Below are 17,435 nucleotides of genomic sequence, written 5' to 3' on the forward strand. Positions count from 1 at the left end.
ACAGAACATGACTTACTTAGATCATGGAAGTATTATATTGACAGGAACTCCAACGTAAAATTAGCACATTCGCACCCCACTGATTTCTTTAGGAAAATAAAAGGTTCCGACTCAGTATGTCAAGTATGTGATAACTCCTTTGTGGGGTATCTGCGATGCCGCCCTCGCGTGTGTAGGTTACAGAAACTGATCTTATCACGTGATCTGTTATCGAGGGTCTAATCTACCTACCAATGTAAATAAACACGGAAACTCCCGTGGCTAATTGCGAATCGCTACATGAATAACGACACCTGTTTCTATTCAATAATTAAAGACTACAGCTGAAACAATCTTAAAAATCGGTCCATATTTAACAGAATGACAAAAGAAAAATAACTGTATTTGGAAAGAAGGTAAGATTATTTTTAGTTTTGTCTAATATGTTTTTATCACTAGAACTAGGAAATCGGGAAATATCGGATTATGCAGATTACATGACTCTGAAGTAGAGTGTTTGCAGAAAATAATTTGATGTCCGTGTAGTGTGCCTGATGGCGCCTGATAACTCAAATTTTAAGTTAAAGATTGTAAATTTTAATCGAGTGTAACACAAATATTAATAGTTTTCTCGATCGTAAAATGTAACAACATATTTATAGAAATTGTTTTAAGCACTAAGAGGTGGATAATTATACGCCCGTGATTGTCTCTCCATATAGTATGTATCAAGTTAAAACACAGATTACATGTACACCTTCTTTTTTTAAATTCAACCTGGTCCGAGATTGCTCTGGCGTCTGACGGATTTGTTTTGGGAAATTTATAAAATTTTCTTTTTGTTGAAATGAATGAAACATTTGACACCGGACTTTCAGTAAACAATTCAACAAGTGATTTGTTAGCAGTAAACCTCAATTATACATGCAGATTACAACTATTTGTTTCCTTACACAAGACATTTATTATAATTCAATATAAAAATAAGAAGATATGATTGCCAATAAGACTACTCTCCACCAGAGATCAAATGAAACAGAAGTTTTCATCTATAGGTCACCTTACAGCCTTAAACATATTTTAGCAAATCCATTTCATGTATGAAAAAAATTCTATTGGCCTGATTATGCACAAAACAAATAACAGAGAAACAAATAAGCGAATATAAAGAATAAATAGATATTTGCGATTGAAAATGATGTCCATGCAAACGATTTTTTGGGAGGGGGGATCCTATGGCATCTGTTTGAAATTAATCAGTTAGTTGTCAGTAATGATTTTGTTTCACATTGGTAGCGCAAAAGGGGGATGGTTAATTTTTTACTACAACTGAATCAAATGAAGAATAGCATTACTTTTTTTTTTCAGTAAACTGATATGGCGGAACTTTGCCGTTTATGTAGTTCTACTATTCCACACACTAAGAATCATTTGCCATATGATAAATCAAGATTTTCAAGGGATATAAAACTTGCCTTAAACGTTGATATAAAACAAGACACAAATAGTCATCCACAGTATATTTGTGAGTCATGCAGAATGAAATTTAGGCGCTGGAGAAAGAACTTTAATAATCGGAAAGTAAATTTTGATTAGTGAAATATTTGTAAATGTTTATTAACATAGAAAACCTAAAAACTATAAATTGTCAACTGTCAAATATTGGCATGGTCGTTAAATGTCATATCCTTGACATTTATGTATACATCCGGTTACTTCGGTAAATTCCGTAACTACGAGTATCCCGAAAACGTCGTTGAACCCATGCATCGATACAACTAATTGAAAGATGTCAAATTAATTAACAGATACTTAACGATTTTGCGGCATCGCACTATAAACGTTTGAAGTCGGTTTGTTGGAGTTCCTGTCAATATAATACTTCCATGCTTAGATGATTAAAAGACAGAACATGACTTACTTAGATGATTAAAAGACAGAACATGACTTACTTAGATGATGAAAAGACAGAACATGACTTACTTAGACTTTTGGATTATGTTAAAAATAAATATGACCGTTTAAGTCTTAACTAAATATTAAACTATATAACCACTATTTGCAATGAAAGAAATGTACTTACTAACACATCTGGTCTTTTCTTCTAGTTTGTATCCATTTCTACATGAACAAAGATCTTTTGATTCACCATTTTCATTACAAATATGATCACATCCACCATTATTAATTGTACATGGATTAGCTGTACCTAAAAAATTGGTGCTTGTAAGTTGCTCATAAAATATATTCCAGCTAACTATAATAAAAACGGGCGAAAGATACCAATGGAACAGTCAAATAATACAACGAAAATAAACTGACACTGCCATGGCTAAAAATAAAATAAAAAAAAAAAACAGAAAAAAAAATGGTACACAAGAAACAACATAGAAAACTAAAGACTGAGCTACACGAACCCCACCAAAAACTGAGGGTGATCTCAGGTTCTCTGGAAGCACATCCTACTTACATATGGCTCCCGTCGTGTTACTAATATCATTACGTGTCTGGTAAATAGTCTAATTCGGTAGTTCACATTCGTGAAAAGGGAAAGGTATTGTAGTAACGACGCAAGATACATATCCAATAGCATCTGTGAAACTGTTATTTCATAACATTCAACCAACTCGTGATGTCGTCCGTAAAATTTACAAAGGGATGATTTCAACATCACCATTTGGAATTCTTTAATACAAGCGTCGGAAAATCGTATCAATAGGGAGATATATACTCCGTTAGCAGGTGCTGCTGGAATGTTGTTAAAATATCAATATAAGAAGTCAATAAGGGTCATAAATGGTATTTGCACGAAAAAAAGCTGAAGTACAAAGTCATTTCTCGGTTCACAATAAATACTTGTACGGTACATGTTGTTCTATTTGCAAATTTAGGGGCAAATAATAGAACATATCTACTGGCAATTACAGTACTTGATTCTTATTAATGTAATACAACCCTATGTATGTCGATGGCTAACTTATTCAGATGCAACTGTTTTATAATAGTGCTATACAGTTTGGTAGTTTTATATTAAGAAAAAAAATATAACCTTAAATATATGCTGCGTTCGAAGAGCTTTTATTAATCAATTTTCCTAGGGAAGCTCACAAAATTTTTAAAGCCAAAAAACTTTTGTTTTAGACAAGGTATATAACCAAAGAGGACATAAAAAGAATAGCCAACAGAATATAATGTTAACTTTGATGGGGAGTGATTTTTAAAAAAAATCTATTAATTGATTTCAAGAAATGTATGTTATTTATGTTCGCGGAAAAGCATTGGCATTATTTAAAACAAACACATTTGCATTTTTTCTTTTTATATCATTTCTCCTATAAGAAATCACCTGACAATTTTGAAGCCAAAAACAACTGGAAGAACTCAAGATTCTGAACATGTTTGCCCTTGTCAGATTTTCTGTATTAATAGCAATCATCATAATGATAGACAAAACTACACGGGCCGGGTCAGCGGACACATTTTAAAACTAGATTGTTGGCCAGGTGAGCTGAAAATGTAGTTTGGAAAATTATTAGTTCTTAAAATAATTTTTGAAAAATCCATGAAACATACGACAATAATCATGATATTTCTATTTTGTAATAAAAAGAGTCGACGACAGATGTTGTAGGGATACGTCTAGACATCTCATGTATGCAGATATTTCTTTTAACCGATTAAGCAGACGCAATGATTCCAAGTAGGAAGATTTGAAAGAAACTGTATATCTATTTTGTATTGTCTTTTTGACTTGATTAAAATGTATAATATAAACACTTACTACAATTTGACTCATCTGAACTATCTACACAGTCTTGAAGACCATCACATTTTGATGTGTTTGCTATACATTGATTATTATCACACTGAAACTGGTCACCACCACATGTGTGTGTACCTAGAATTTAAATACAGTCTCACTTTAGATGATGTGGTTTGTAAATTAATATTACATGCTTTACTTGAAACATGAACAAGCTGATTTTGTGAGTACCTTATGATTTTTTAACAGTTAAACATTAAAAGCTGTTCATCATTGTATTTAGAATAGACAATGATATAATCAACTATATAGCAGTGTAAGGCCTAAACCCATGAATAAATCCTACTTCGTTTAGTATGCTATTATGGGGACCGGCATGACAAAATGAAAAATAATTCTAACGAGAAACTCTTTTTCCTTAAATTCTTAAAATTTGAGTTGTGCATTAGAAGCTTGAGTTTAATCCTGATAAAATCAAATACCGAAAAGTTCCACTGCAAATGATCACATTTTAAACTGTGTAAAAGGCATAAAACACACAAGGCCGAATGGTTATCAAAGGTATCAGGTACTGGGCTGGTGATATCCACCTAGCAGTGACATCGACCCAGAGGTTGTAAATAGTTATCAAAGAAACCAAGCTTAAAAATTTATACGCCAGACGCGAAGTTCGTCTACATCAGACTCGTAAGTGACGTTCAAATCAAAATAGTTAGGAACCCAAATAAGCATAAAGTTGAAGAGAATTGAGGACCCAAAATTTCGAGAAAAAAAATACCAAATACGGAGTTTATTTATTTTATTTTCAGAACCATTATCAAAACTTTTCACACATATTTTGCATCAAATTTATACTTCAAAGATTCCATTAAGTCCTATTTTTATTTAGGTTTTTTGGAGTTTTAGATGCGTCCTTCGATGTAATTTTTAAGGATTTCACAATAAACAAAAAATTGGAATACATTGTTAAGCCTAGGATGTCAGGAAATTTGACGATGAAAGCTATTTCTAGTCTACTGACAGCATATTAAAAAATCCACTGATGTCCTTTAGCAAAATACAAACATAAGGTAAAACCGCAATTCAATAGTCATAAATCATTTTACTGAAAAAAACCTGATCACAAACCAAAACGGAGGGAATAAACTGTGCGTCATACAAACGTATTAACGACACAGAAAGGCACATACAGAATGTTACGGGTTAAATAGAAACTTGTTTGTAGGCGCGCCAACCCTTCCCTAACATGTTACAGTAATTAACAGTACAATATAAGAAAATAAACCAGTTAAGAGGGCCATATGTGCTTTTAATTTTAAAATTCTGTCATACATTTTTGTATTATTCAAAATTATCAGTAAATTGTGTATCCTACAAGAATCATCAATAGTTCACTTATCATCTGATCCATCATTTAATAAAATAAAAGTACACATATTCATTCCCACTACAAAAAAAACCCCACTAATTACAAATCTGACAGTACTCGCAGTTACTGACAGCTGGTTCAAAGCCAAAAAAAAAAAAAAAAAAAAAACGAAAAAAATAATCATTTAATACTAAAATATCAATCAGTTTATATAGAACATCTAATGGAGTTAATATAAATACGTCATTAACAGTCATAAAACAAGAATGTGTCCATAGTACACGGATGCCCCACTCGCAATATCATTTTCTATGTTCAGTGGACCGTGAAATTGGGATCAAAACTGTAATTTGGAATTAAAATTAGAAAGATCATTTCATAGGGAACATGTGTACTAAGTTTCAAGTTGATGTAATTTTAACTTCATCAAAAACTACCTTGACCAAAAACTTTAACCTGAAGCGAACGGACGTACGGACGGACGGAAGCACAGACCAGAAAAACATAATGCCCCTCTTCTATCGTAGGTGAGGCATACAGACATGATCTAGTACATGCCGATGATAGATACAGGTATCGACAGATTGTAGAGACATGCATGTGCATATGGCCATATACGTACAGTTAACCTCATCAGACCCATCATGACAGTCTACTTCGCCATCACATCTCCAATTCGCAAGAATGCACTGCTCTTTGCTAAAACATTGCCATTCTGTTTCCTTACATAATTTCTCTGCAGGAACTGTTTCACAGCTTTCTTCATCACTGTTGTCATCACAATCCTTATCTCCATCGCATCGCCATTTAATGTCTATACACTTTCCATGTGTACATTTAAACTGTTCATCACGGCATGTTGATGCTGAAATGTCAAGTTTATTGTTTGGAAATCGCATTTGGAATGTATTTAAAAATTTTTCTAATTTTTGTGCTATTTTCACATTTCCTGAGAGGTGTGAGAAAATTATTTCTCCTCAATAGTGAAATATCTGTTATTAGCATATGAATAGTCGAAATTTAATTATGACGTTGAATTTTCTTCAGACGCTCCTTGATTGTGTCTGCAGAAAAAGGCGATCATACCCGATGACGCCACATATAACATCAACTAACCCTGAATAATTCAATGCTAAAATTTATTTGACATTTTTGAATTGTGATGTCAGAGATTTATATGATAATGTTCATCCGTCTTATTTATACTCCTTCCTTCAAATATTCAGTGAAAAACAAATTATTTGATATATCGATGATATGGTCATAACTTTGAATAAAAATTTCCGCAATATAGATCACAAAAGCTGTAAGCGTCAGTGACAAATAAACTCATCATAGATATCAGGACAAAAGTTTGTATATACGCGTTTCGTCTAAAAAAGACTCATCAGTGACGCTCGAATCCCAAAAAATTAAAAAAAGCCAAATGAAGTACGAAGTTGAAGTGCAGTGAGGACTAAAATTCTTAAAAGTGTTGCCAAATCCAGCTATGGTAATCTATGTCTGAGGTAGAAAAGCCTTAGTATTTCAAAAATTCTTTTTTTTAAACAGTTAATTTATAAATATAACCATATCAATGATAATTCATGTCAGCAAAAAAAGTGCTGACTACTGGGCTGGTGATACCCTCGGGGAAATAAATCTCGACCAGCAGTGGCATCGACCCAGTGGTTGTAAATAAACTCATCTTAGATATCAGGACAACATTTTGTATATACGCAAGACGCGATTTCGTCTACAAAAGACTCATCAGTGATGCTCGAATCCCAAAAAATTAAAAAAGCCAAATAATGTACCAAGTTGAAGAGCATTGAGGACTAAAATTCCTAAAAGTTTTTCCAAATCTAGCTAAGGTAATGTATGCCTGAGGTAGTAAAGCCTTAGTATTTCAAAAAATTCTAAATGCATGTCTAGCGTTCAAAATAGAAAGCTTATTTTCTAAGCTGAGATTCTTTGGTTAGATTTTTGTGTGTGTTTGAATTGATGTCTCAGATTGACATGAATTTTTATGTTCCCGAAAAATTGCAACAATATTGATTGTATATTAAAAGCAGGTAGGTCAAAATGTTTTCTAGCTTATGATACATATGTAGAGATTGGTTGATAATATGATTCTAACTGCATGAAAGAGGTCTCCTATACCTATTGCTCTACCGAATATATTATTTATAAGGCAGAACAGTTCAGTAGTAAATAATCGAGTTAGTATTTCAAGTTACCTCTGTATTACAAATGAAATAAATATAAATGATTTTGTTTTATAATATTCAGCAATCAAACAAAATTGCCTTATAATGTTTCTTATTGTTTGATTGAAATCTGGTGTAATCCTATTTTGTAATGTATCACTCCTACATTCAAATTTTTTGATTCCTTGCTCTAATTTGGTCATACTTTTGGTCTACTTGTTTATTTTGTCAACTCCTCAAGGTTTGTATTCAATTTTTGATTTTCAATTATTTTCTTCTGATAATGTTAGTAACCTCTATTGTACCAATATACGATTCGACTATCTGAGTTAAGAGTTTGTCATAGACAACAGGACGGATGGTACACTGCTACTTTTGCATAGGTACTCTTTCTGTACCAAAAATCTGTAGTACTTTAAATCTACTTCTGATATTCAATACTATTTTGTTACTTAAGAATTATTGTAATACTTAGTTCCTTTTTTTTTTTTACAGTACTTGATTTGTAGTTGAAATTTAAGTACTACAAATTTTTGGATGCACGGTTAAATTTACAGCATTTTATAAGTTTTTCAAATCTCATAAAGTTATGAGGTTCAAACATGGAATACTGTGATCATTGTTAGTTCAGTCAAATTTTACTTCTAAAACTAAAATGGTTTAAATATTAATAAAAAATACAAGTCTACTGGAAAACACTCTTTAAAACGCTAGTTTTACAAGCTAGGAAAACACAATTTGTTTTGCTCTGCTGTCATGACAATGGCTATGACGTCAGAGGAATGAAATAATCATGTTTATTTCAAATGTGAAATGATCGGTTTTTATTTCACTCTTTTCATTGTTTCTCTGTTAACTTCTGTGCTTTAAGACAGTAATTTGCATTATTTAAAATACCTATTGTTTAAGTTTGTCCTTAATTCATGTCTACACGATCATAATCTAAACATATTAAGGTAAGTACGAAATGTAACTATTTGAAACAAAAATGCTACCAGAGGAATTTACATTGCCACCTGATAAAGAAGCATTATCAAAGTTCAATAATTAACAATGCAATGTATTACTTGAGTTTTAATAACTGCAGTCTGTCCATGATTCGGAACTTACCATTGCACTTAAGTTCATCCGTGCTGTCATAACAATCTTTTTCTCCGTCACATTTCCAATTTATATGAATACACTGGCCAGAGTCACATGTGAATTCACCAGAAGAACAGGTCTTCCCTAAAACCAAACAAACGTATGTTATTTTGTAAAAGTTTTTTAAAATGATTTTTTTGGGGGTATTTATAACAAACATTTTCATCCAGATTTTTAAAACTTGTATTGGTATTTGTTGTTGCCAAATTTGATTGAAATCTGTTTTAGACATTTTAAAAATAAAAGAAATGTTTATTGAAATGATGTACTAATATTCAGTACAAATGAATCATCAAATTTTCTTATTAGGTTTTAAAATCAAAATCTGTTTTTTTATACACTAATATAAATATTCTATTCATGAAAATCGATCATTTAAATTGATGGTTATAAAATTAATATACAGTAAACCTACTAGCTTCCCTTTGCAAAGAGCCGAATTGTTTCAGCAATTGATAACTGTAAAAAATGTTTCTGATATGCCGATTTTCTGATAGAGAGACTTATGATCAGTACAAAAAGGGAAAGAAAAGATAGATGAATGCGAAAGAAGTTATCGCTATGTTCAGTTATTTATCATTTCATTCAATTGCTGAACAACAAAAATATTTGAATGGTCAGGTGTTTTTCTTAATGAATGTCAGATTCATATCAATGAAGGTGAGCTATCTCCAGCATGCTGTTGTAAGCTAGACTTATACGTCTATGTAAGTACTAATGAAATGTAAAAAATGAAACTGTATCATTTGTTAGTATATAAAAATATAAGTACAATACAATGAACTGGTATTATTTCAAAGTTGACTGGAAGGACAAAGATAAGTCAATATATTAGAAATATTTAGATACGTCAATATATTAGAAATATTTATGATGGGTTAATTTATGCCAAGCTTCAATTCATAACATGCATTAACAGAAATTTAGCTTTAAAAACGGTATAGAAATGTGGATGCATACAAGGCAACAGCAGTTTGCCGATGTTTAAATCTTGTAAATAGATTTGGAAGAAAAAAATCAAATTATCAAAAATATCTGAAATTGAAATTTGTTATTTCATATTGTTTAATATTGTCGTTATGCAGTGTACAGTTCATTGAATTTGATTTCCTCGCCATACAGTGTATAGTTTATTGAATTTGATTTCCCAGTCATGTAGTGTATGGTCCCATGAATTTAATTTCATCGACAAGCAGTGTCTGTTTTTTTTTTTAATTTGATTCTAAACATCATGCAGTGTATAGTCCCTTGAATTTGATTTCATCGACAAGCAGTGTCTGTTTTTTTTTAATTTGATTTCATCTTCATGCAGTGTATAGTCCCTTGAATTTGATTTCATCGACAAGCATTTGCATTTGATTTTTTAGGACACCTTATGCCTGTTCTAAATAGCATCATTAAAACCTGTTGGTGATATAAAAAGTCGTTGAAATAAGAGTTGAAATTAAGATTAATGCAATATGTCTTTCGTTCGTAATGAAAAGCCCTTGTCGACAAGAAGAGGAGCCCATTTGATTCCCCATATGAATGCCGATTGATTGTTGAAAAACACATCATTCAAACGTAACAAATATGTAGTGAACAAAAAAACATGAGTTGTTTTTAAAAGAAAAACATTTATCCGCTTCACAATTTAACTGATTTAAGTACTGGTAAACAATGCTAAACACGACATTTATTTTACATTGATATTTTCTAACTTTAATAATTTCCCTTATCAAAATTACAAAAAATGTAAAAATAATACAACAAAAGATTTATCAACAAATGTCATATGAATTAATACGAAGCTAATTGTCATCGCCTTGAAGATCAATACACTTTCTTTTCCAAAACTGAATGTATCCGTTCAATCCACATGTTTCAATTTTTTCTATATTAATTTAATACATGCACGGTTGCCTTACCTCTAGCTGATGAAATAATATCTGCTAACGACACCGAATTAACTGTGATGAGAAAAACAATCAAGATGGACGTGGAACACATTTTGAACATAAAATGACCAAATCTGCAGTCAATATATATATTTTCATCACATAGAGGTATAGTTGGGGTTTCTGCTAAGGATATTATAATTTTGAAAACAAAATCTAAACACAAAAGTTTAATGACACACTTCATGTGCAATTGTTTATTTTTATTTCTTTCGGAAAATTTTTTCCAAGTAAATCTACCAACAACAATGGCTTTAATTTCTATCTCCTGTGTTTTATATAAAACATTATAAAATGTATCAATAAAGGTTGCGTACAGTTGACATTTAACCATCAAAAGTGTTATTTACGTCAAAAGATTTGTCAATTTTTAATTTGAAATTTCCGCTTTTTACAAGATTGGGTTGATAGTTTACGTCAATTATATTAACTATAATTGACATGACACCAATTTTACTAAATTTAAATTGTGAGTGGATTTAAATATTTCACGTGTATATTTTGAAAATATATCTATTAATTTAAGAGACACGAGACAATATTATGAGTAATATTTTTTTTGAAAGGCAATAGGCTTTCTTTCCATTTAGATTCAAGATGTGTGAGCCGACCACTGCCTCGCACTATAACCAAACGTAATCTTTCAAAACTTCTGTGTTTTTTTCAGGTATGTTCTTGGATTTTGCAAATATTTGTTTATTCAGTGATTTCACGCATAATTGGTTTGTTCTGGGATTTTTAATATATGACCCAGTCCATGCAAAAAGGTACAAAATGTCCTTTTGATAAACTTTACAAGTCATGTAATAAAAGTTTGTTATAATATTTTTGAAAAACGATTTTATCCGAAAAAAAAATTACATTAATGTAAACATTCATAACATTGTCAATTATATCCCGAATTTGTCAATTAAAACAGCAAAAGACGTAGAAATATTTGAATTTTTGGTATTTGAGCAAGTGTAAAATCATTTGTTCCCCGGACTAATGCTATACCTACTAGAAAATTTTACGACACTAGAGAGACAAAGTCAATAATTTTCTTCAGTAATACCGGTTTAAGGAAAGTAAGACTACAATAAGGGACGACATCAAAAGATCAATGTAAGATAACAAACTTAGTTCAAATAATTTGGGGGGGGGGGGGGGTTGAACTTCTACAAGATGTGGTTATCCGACATTGATTTTTACATATATCTACATGGGTCAATCAATTTTTCCCAAATTAAGTTAAGAGGGGGGTGAGGAGGTCAGTGAAAAAAACTATGTGAATTAAGTTTTTTATCCTTCATTGAACTTTTGATGTTGTTCCTAAAACATTAGGGAAAATACAAAAACTAATGACCTCTGATGTTTTAGAAATTGAAATTTAAGTTAAGTTTTTTAATATTATATTAATCAACCGTCGTTGCACGGGATTCGAACCGTTGCCCGGTCTGATTGCATTTATATCAGCACTGTAAGCGAGAGCCTTATCCCCACTGCTACCTGGGTTAACATTATCAATTGGCAAATCAAGCCATTTAAACTGTACTTTGAAAATGATTGTAATATATGAAATAATTCATTAAAAATCTTGATAAAACTAAAAGGGGGTTATGGGGTCTCAACACTTGCAGGTGCGTGTAGCTCACAGCTTAAGGATATGAGGGAAAGTAAATGTGTTTTATAAATCACAAGTCTACTACCAATAATTATGCACACTTTTTAGAATTTCGTAAACTTTTCGTTTGTTGTTGTACCTTTTCGCATGGACTGGCTCATATTTGGTTTGTTCTTGGATTCTTAACATATTTGGTATGTTTTGGGATTCTGTACATATTTGGTTTCTTTCTTTGATTTTGCACATATTTGGTGTGTTCTGGATTTTTGTGTTATCAAGGTGACGTTGAATAAAAATGTCCACAATTGATGAATTAGGATAGCACAACTACAGCAATGCAAATATAACGGAACTATTTCAAAACTTGAAAAGGAGTTTCTGTGAACTTTTCAAATTTAATGATACATACCAATTATATAGTTGCTAAACAATGCGTTGAAATCATTTGCTGTTTTTTTTTTAATGTAAGCAAAATTTTATATTTCAAACATGTTAATGTACTGTTTATGGGACCATATGAAAAGACCATAAAAAAGGAGCTTAATAACTTCTAACACTTAAAAGCATACAATGTTGTGGCATAATTTTATATTGAAAGTATGTGACCAGATTTGCTTATACACCAGTTAAAGGAACGAAAACGAATAAGCAAGATTGCGTCCATTGTCAAATAACCTTTTTATATATCACATCTATCATAAATAAGTTTGACTGAAATAAAATTATACATGATCCTGTTTAAATGGGTTATCTAATTGCATACGTATTCGTATATCTTATTAGCTTCTAAATTGACTTATATATCAGTATTTGAGAAAATAACAAAATATATACATAACACCCAATTTCAGAAAATTCTTTAAAAGAGGGACACAAGATACCAGAGGGATATTCAAACTCAGTTAACTGTAGGTATTGCTGTGCGTTTGGTTTTTCTTCATTAGCTAGAGGTATAGGGTGAGGCTTGAAATTTCACTTAACATGTTTAACCCCGCCGCAATTGAGCGGCTGTCCCAATTCAGGAGCTTCCGGCCTTTGTTAGTCATTAATGTTGTTTTTTTGTTTTAAATTTAAGTTCATTTATATGTTTTGAAATTTAGTATTACGTCCATTTTCACTGAATTAGTGCACATTTTTGTTTAGGGGCCGGCAGAAGTTTTCCTATGTCGAATATGAACAGACAACGCCATGGCTAAAATAGAAAAAGAAAAAATAGAAAAAATATTACACAAAACAAAACACAGAAAACTGAACTGTACCAAGTCAGGAATATGACCTTCTTTTGATATGTATGAGCTTTTGATTTTGCCATTTGATTAAGGACTTTCAGTTTTGATTTTTTTTTCGGAGTTTGGTATTTATGCTATTTTACTTTTAACTCAATTCTCTGACATGATTATATTGTTCTAATTGAAAATAGTTTTCAAGAATCCCCTGACGTTTATTTCTAGTCTGTGTTTTAACTTTTAACTGACGTTCTTTTTACCTCTTAAAAATGGAAATAAAGTTCACAGAACGAACTTTCGCGTTGTTTTTTTTTCAATACACATCTTAATCTTGAATGTAGTATCTCGATCCACTTGCTTACATACACTATATGATTACATTTACTCTTGATGCACTTATTTAATAAATATTGTCCATATGTGTTTTTCAACTAATTTATTTTATTGATGGCATTAATTGTAAACTGAAAGAAAATAAGTTCCAAGAACTTTTTAATGTTGCACTTAAGTGTATTGGTTGTTTCGTTTTTTTCCTCCAATCTAGTTGATTTGTTTCCATCTGCTATAGTTTGTTACCAGATTTGTTCTCTCTCAATCGATTTATCACTTTCGAAGATCGGTATATTACTGTTGCCATTAGTTAGACACATAACCCTTCTATATCTCTTAAATCACGTATTAATATAAGATTCAGCATAAGCATCGAAATGTATTGTTCTTTCTCCGACCTTCTTTATTTCATGAAATACACCTAATGTGTTTTTTTACATAATTTTTTCCCATTTGTTTGATGATGTAATGTATTGTAGGCGATAGTTATTATTTCAACCGAGACTAGCTACGAGATATATAACAAGATCTCAAGCATGATTTTTTTTTTTTTTTTGTTTAATCATAAGTGAAAGTGAAAAACTAAAGTAGCAACTCGCTTTTAGCAGCCAGTACGGTTCAATTTTGTCAAATAAAGATAAAAATATTGATGATGAATTATTCTATTGTAATTGAATAATTCATTAAATCTGTATTCATGTGAACGTCAATATAGCCCCTACCTAGCTTTACCAAAATGGATAACGCATGCAGTGTGCGTGTTGAGTTATCAAAAGGAAAAAAATGTCAACATTAAAAGTGAAACAAAGTTAATCATTTGATTGACTGATTCAATCCCCCAAAAAATCATTCTTATACAGGTAAAAACGACGATTTACATATAATTTTAATCTATCATATGATATTAAATAGATTAAGAAACAAATCTTATTGCGCGTGTTCGCTTTGTATTCGTGTCTATAGTTATGTTTATGTCTCTTATATAAACATCGGAGGTCATGGTAACCACAGGTAAATTAAGGAGAGGACAACCTGGTCATACATAGAAAAAATTGCAACAGATCTATATAGAATTGATTGCCTACATCAAGTCCGACTGAAGATGTCTCATTAGTTACTGTACAACTATTCTTGACATTATGTGATCCTTTGTTGTTACTTTATTTCCTGAGTGCCTTTTTTTTTTTTAATTTTCAATCATCTCCTGAAAGAACTGCTTTTAAAATTTTGAAAGAAAGTTAACAGGAACAATTTTTTAAAGTTTTTTTTATAATGTTCAACAATTCTGAAAAATGAATGCTAGGCTATATATTACAGGGAGTGAAAGGCTATTTTATAATAAAGAGTTTGTGGATATCAACCAGATGTGTCTTTACTTTGTATTGACAATGATAAGTAAAACTGGAAAGTTATTTACATGTAATATATTGCCACAGATTGTTTGTTTTTTAAAATGAATAAAACAAACTGAAATATGTACTTTCTCAGTAACAATATGATATTCAGATTTTTAGAATATGTATTGTAACATCCTGGAAAGAACAGACTTCTTACTAGAAGATAAATGATATTGGAAATATAAAATTACTGATATTATGATATCTTTCAGATGAACAGCCTACCTTGTGGTAACTTTAGCCATACATTACCTTATGCTGGGATGAATATGTCATGGATTTATTACAGCCAAGCTATGCTGTTTTCTGGTTATGATGAAATCAAAATTTATATCAATGATACCCATAATGCCACATCAAATGTTGTCACTATTAAATTTATCATCATGGAGTCGCCTTGCGAAAATGAAGGAATTTGTGAAGGTAATTATATTTATAAATGATAGTAAAGCAAGCATTGTGATCAATCAATATTAGCGGTGGATATTTTCAGTAATATGATACATAAGGAAATTTAAATGTAATCTGAAAAGGCAAAAATGTTTAGAAACTAGTTTTTGTTACCTGGATATATGTAACTTTTAAATGTAGAACTTACTGTAAATCACCAAGAAATGGGAGATTACTTAATATGTTTGTTTGTGGACAATAATTTTGTGAAAAATTCTAACTATTGTGTCTTATTTCATTAAAATCAAATAATGTTGGTAACTATAAATGTAAAAATAAGGAGATCTCTTGTGACTTATCCACCAGACACCAAATGAAGTGAATGTGAGAATTTATAGGCAACCATATGGTCTTCAACAGTGAGAAAAATCCATGCTGTATAGGTGACTATGAAAGGCCAGTCATGAAAAATATGGAACAATTCAATTAAGAAATCTGACAGCCTTATTTATGTCAATACAGTTGAGGAAAATAAGAGACATGAACCAGCAACAACCACTAAATTACAGGCTCCTGACTTGGGACGCATATAAAAAAGGACAATACATGGTTAAACATGTTGTACTTTAAAAAAGAAATCCAATTAATTTTTAAAACTGCTTATCCTAGGTTTTTAAAGAGTCATTATATCCGTTTGAAAATACAAAGTGACTTTGGATTTGTAATACAGATATATAATGGTATATATTTATTCTGTTTTAGGCAAGAATGACAGTTCATTCCCACTGTATCCTTGTCAGCTTCCAAACAGAGCTGAGGGCTTTGACAAGTACTACAGATGTCTATGTAAACCAGGGTACACAGGAATACACTGTGAATTTGAGATAGATGAGTGTGTTTCCTCTCCCTGTACAGAGCCCCATGTATGTTACAACCAGATCAATGGATACAAATGTGCATGTCCACAGGATGATCCTAAATGTGACTTTAAACCATGGATAGTAGCTGTTGGTGTGGTGTGGGGATTGATGTTCCTGTTTATAATACTGGCAGCTCTCTACAGACGTAAAGTCAAAAAGAGGTATGTCATCTTTGTATCATTGGTCATGGGAAGACCTGAATGCAAAGCAATTCTGATGAAAAAATGTTGCCCTAAATTCAACATTAATATGATTGTATTCTTACACATCTGTATATTGTAATGATTTTGAAAAAGCTCCTAGAGATATTTTGTTTAAAATGGAGGGAAATAAAAATTGTTTTTAGGGAACTACAGTACATATATATATAAAATTAGGAGATGTGAAATGATTGCCAATGAGATAACTCTCCACCGTAGTTCAAATGATGTGGTAGAAGGCAATGATAGGTATTACTATGGCCTTCAAAAATATGAAAAACATATACTGTATATTGCCTGCTATAAAAAGCCCAATCATGAAAAATGTGAAACAATTCAAATAAGAAACAAATGGGCTTTTTTTTCTAACAAAACAATTACTGAACTACAGACTTTTGATTTTGGACAGGTTCAAAAACAATGTGGTTAGGTTAAACATGTTTGTGGGAACTCAAACCTACCATATCCTATGATAATTTTAATGTAACAAAAATTTTTAAATGCAGAAGAATTTGTTAATTTGATACAGTAAATAAATGTTATGTATTTTGTTTCAGTGGCCATTTTAGATGGGTAGAGAAGCACATCTTAAAGAGAAAAATGAACGATTCCCTGACATCACTAAGATTTGAATCCTCAGAGGCCAGTATGGGAGATGTAAATTTCGGAAACCTTGTTTTTACTGATGGTAAGTATTTCCAAATATTATATTGATATGTGTGGTTTGATTCTAATATTTCTACTGTGAAACCATAAAGAATAATTGTAATTGAAACATTACACATACTTTTGATAATTGTCTGTTTATTTTCATTTATATCAAAATGAAAAATAAAATCCAATTTATTATTTTTTGAAACTTGCTTTTTTACCTCTTACTATAATTTTTATGGGGAAATTGGTGAATCAGGTAAGACGTACTGTTTCATGTTGCTTATGATGATCTAATAGATTTACGTTAAAGGAATGAAGAAATGTTATAAATTAAT

General features: G+C 31.1%; 1 protein-coding gene across 3 annotated transcripts in view; it reads right to left on the minus strand.

Moving 5' to 3' along the window:
- Positions 1-10,477, minus strand: part of LOC143082606 (low-density lipoprotein receptor-like) — a 35,348-nt gene extending 24,871 nt beyond the window's left edge. The window contains exons 1-5 of one of the 3 annotated variants that reach the window (XM_076258367.1): positions 10,351-10,477; positions 8,411-8,527; positions 5,734-5,976; positions 3,761-3,877; positions 2,063-2,188 (exon numbers count right to left, since the gene is read on the minus strand). In XM_076258367.1, coding sequence (XP_076114482.1) covers positions 2,063-2,188; positions 3,761-3,877; positions 5,734-5,976; positions 8,411-8,527; positions 10,351-10,441 — 694 coding nt within the window. In that variant the 5' untranslated portion in view covers positions 10,442-10,477. The remainder of the gene's footprint in view (positions 1-2,062; positions 2,189-3,760; positions 3,878-5,733; positions 5,977-8,410; positions 8,528-10,350) is intronic. The other 2 variants (XM_076258369.1, XM_076258368.1) reach the window with 2 other exon arrangements.
- Between the last annotated feature and the right edge of the window lie 6,958 nt (positions 10,478-17,435).

The sequence above is a fragment of the Mytilus galloprovincialis genome, chromosome 7, assembly GCF_965363235.1.
Source record: "Mytilus galloprovincialis chromosome 7, xbMytGall1.hap1.1, whole genome shotgun sequence".
Taxonomy (NCBI): Eukaryota; Metazoa; Mollusca; class Bivalvia; order Mytilida; family Mytilidae; genus Mytilus; species Mytilus galloprovincialis.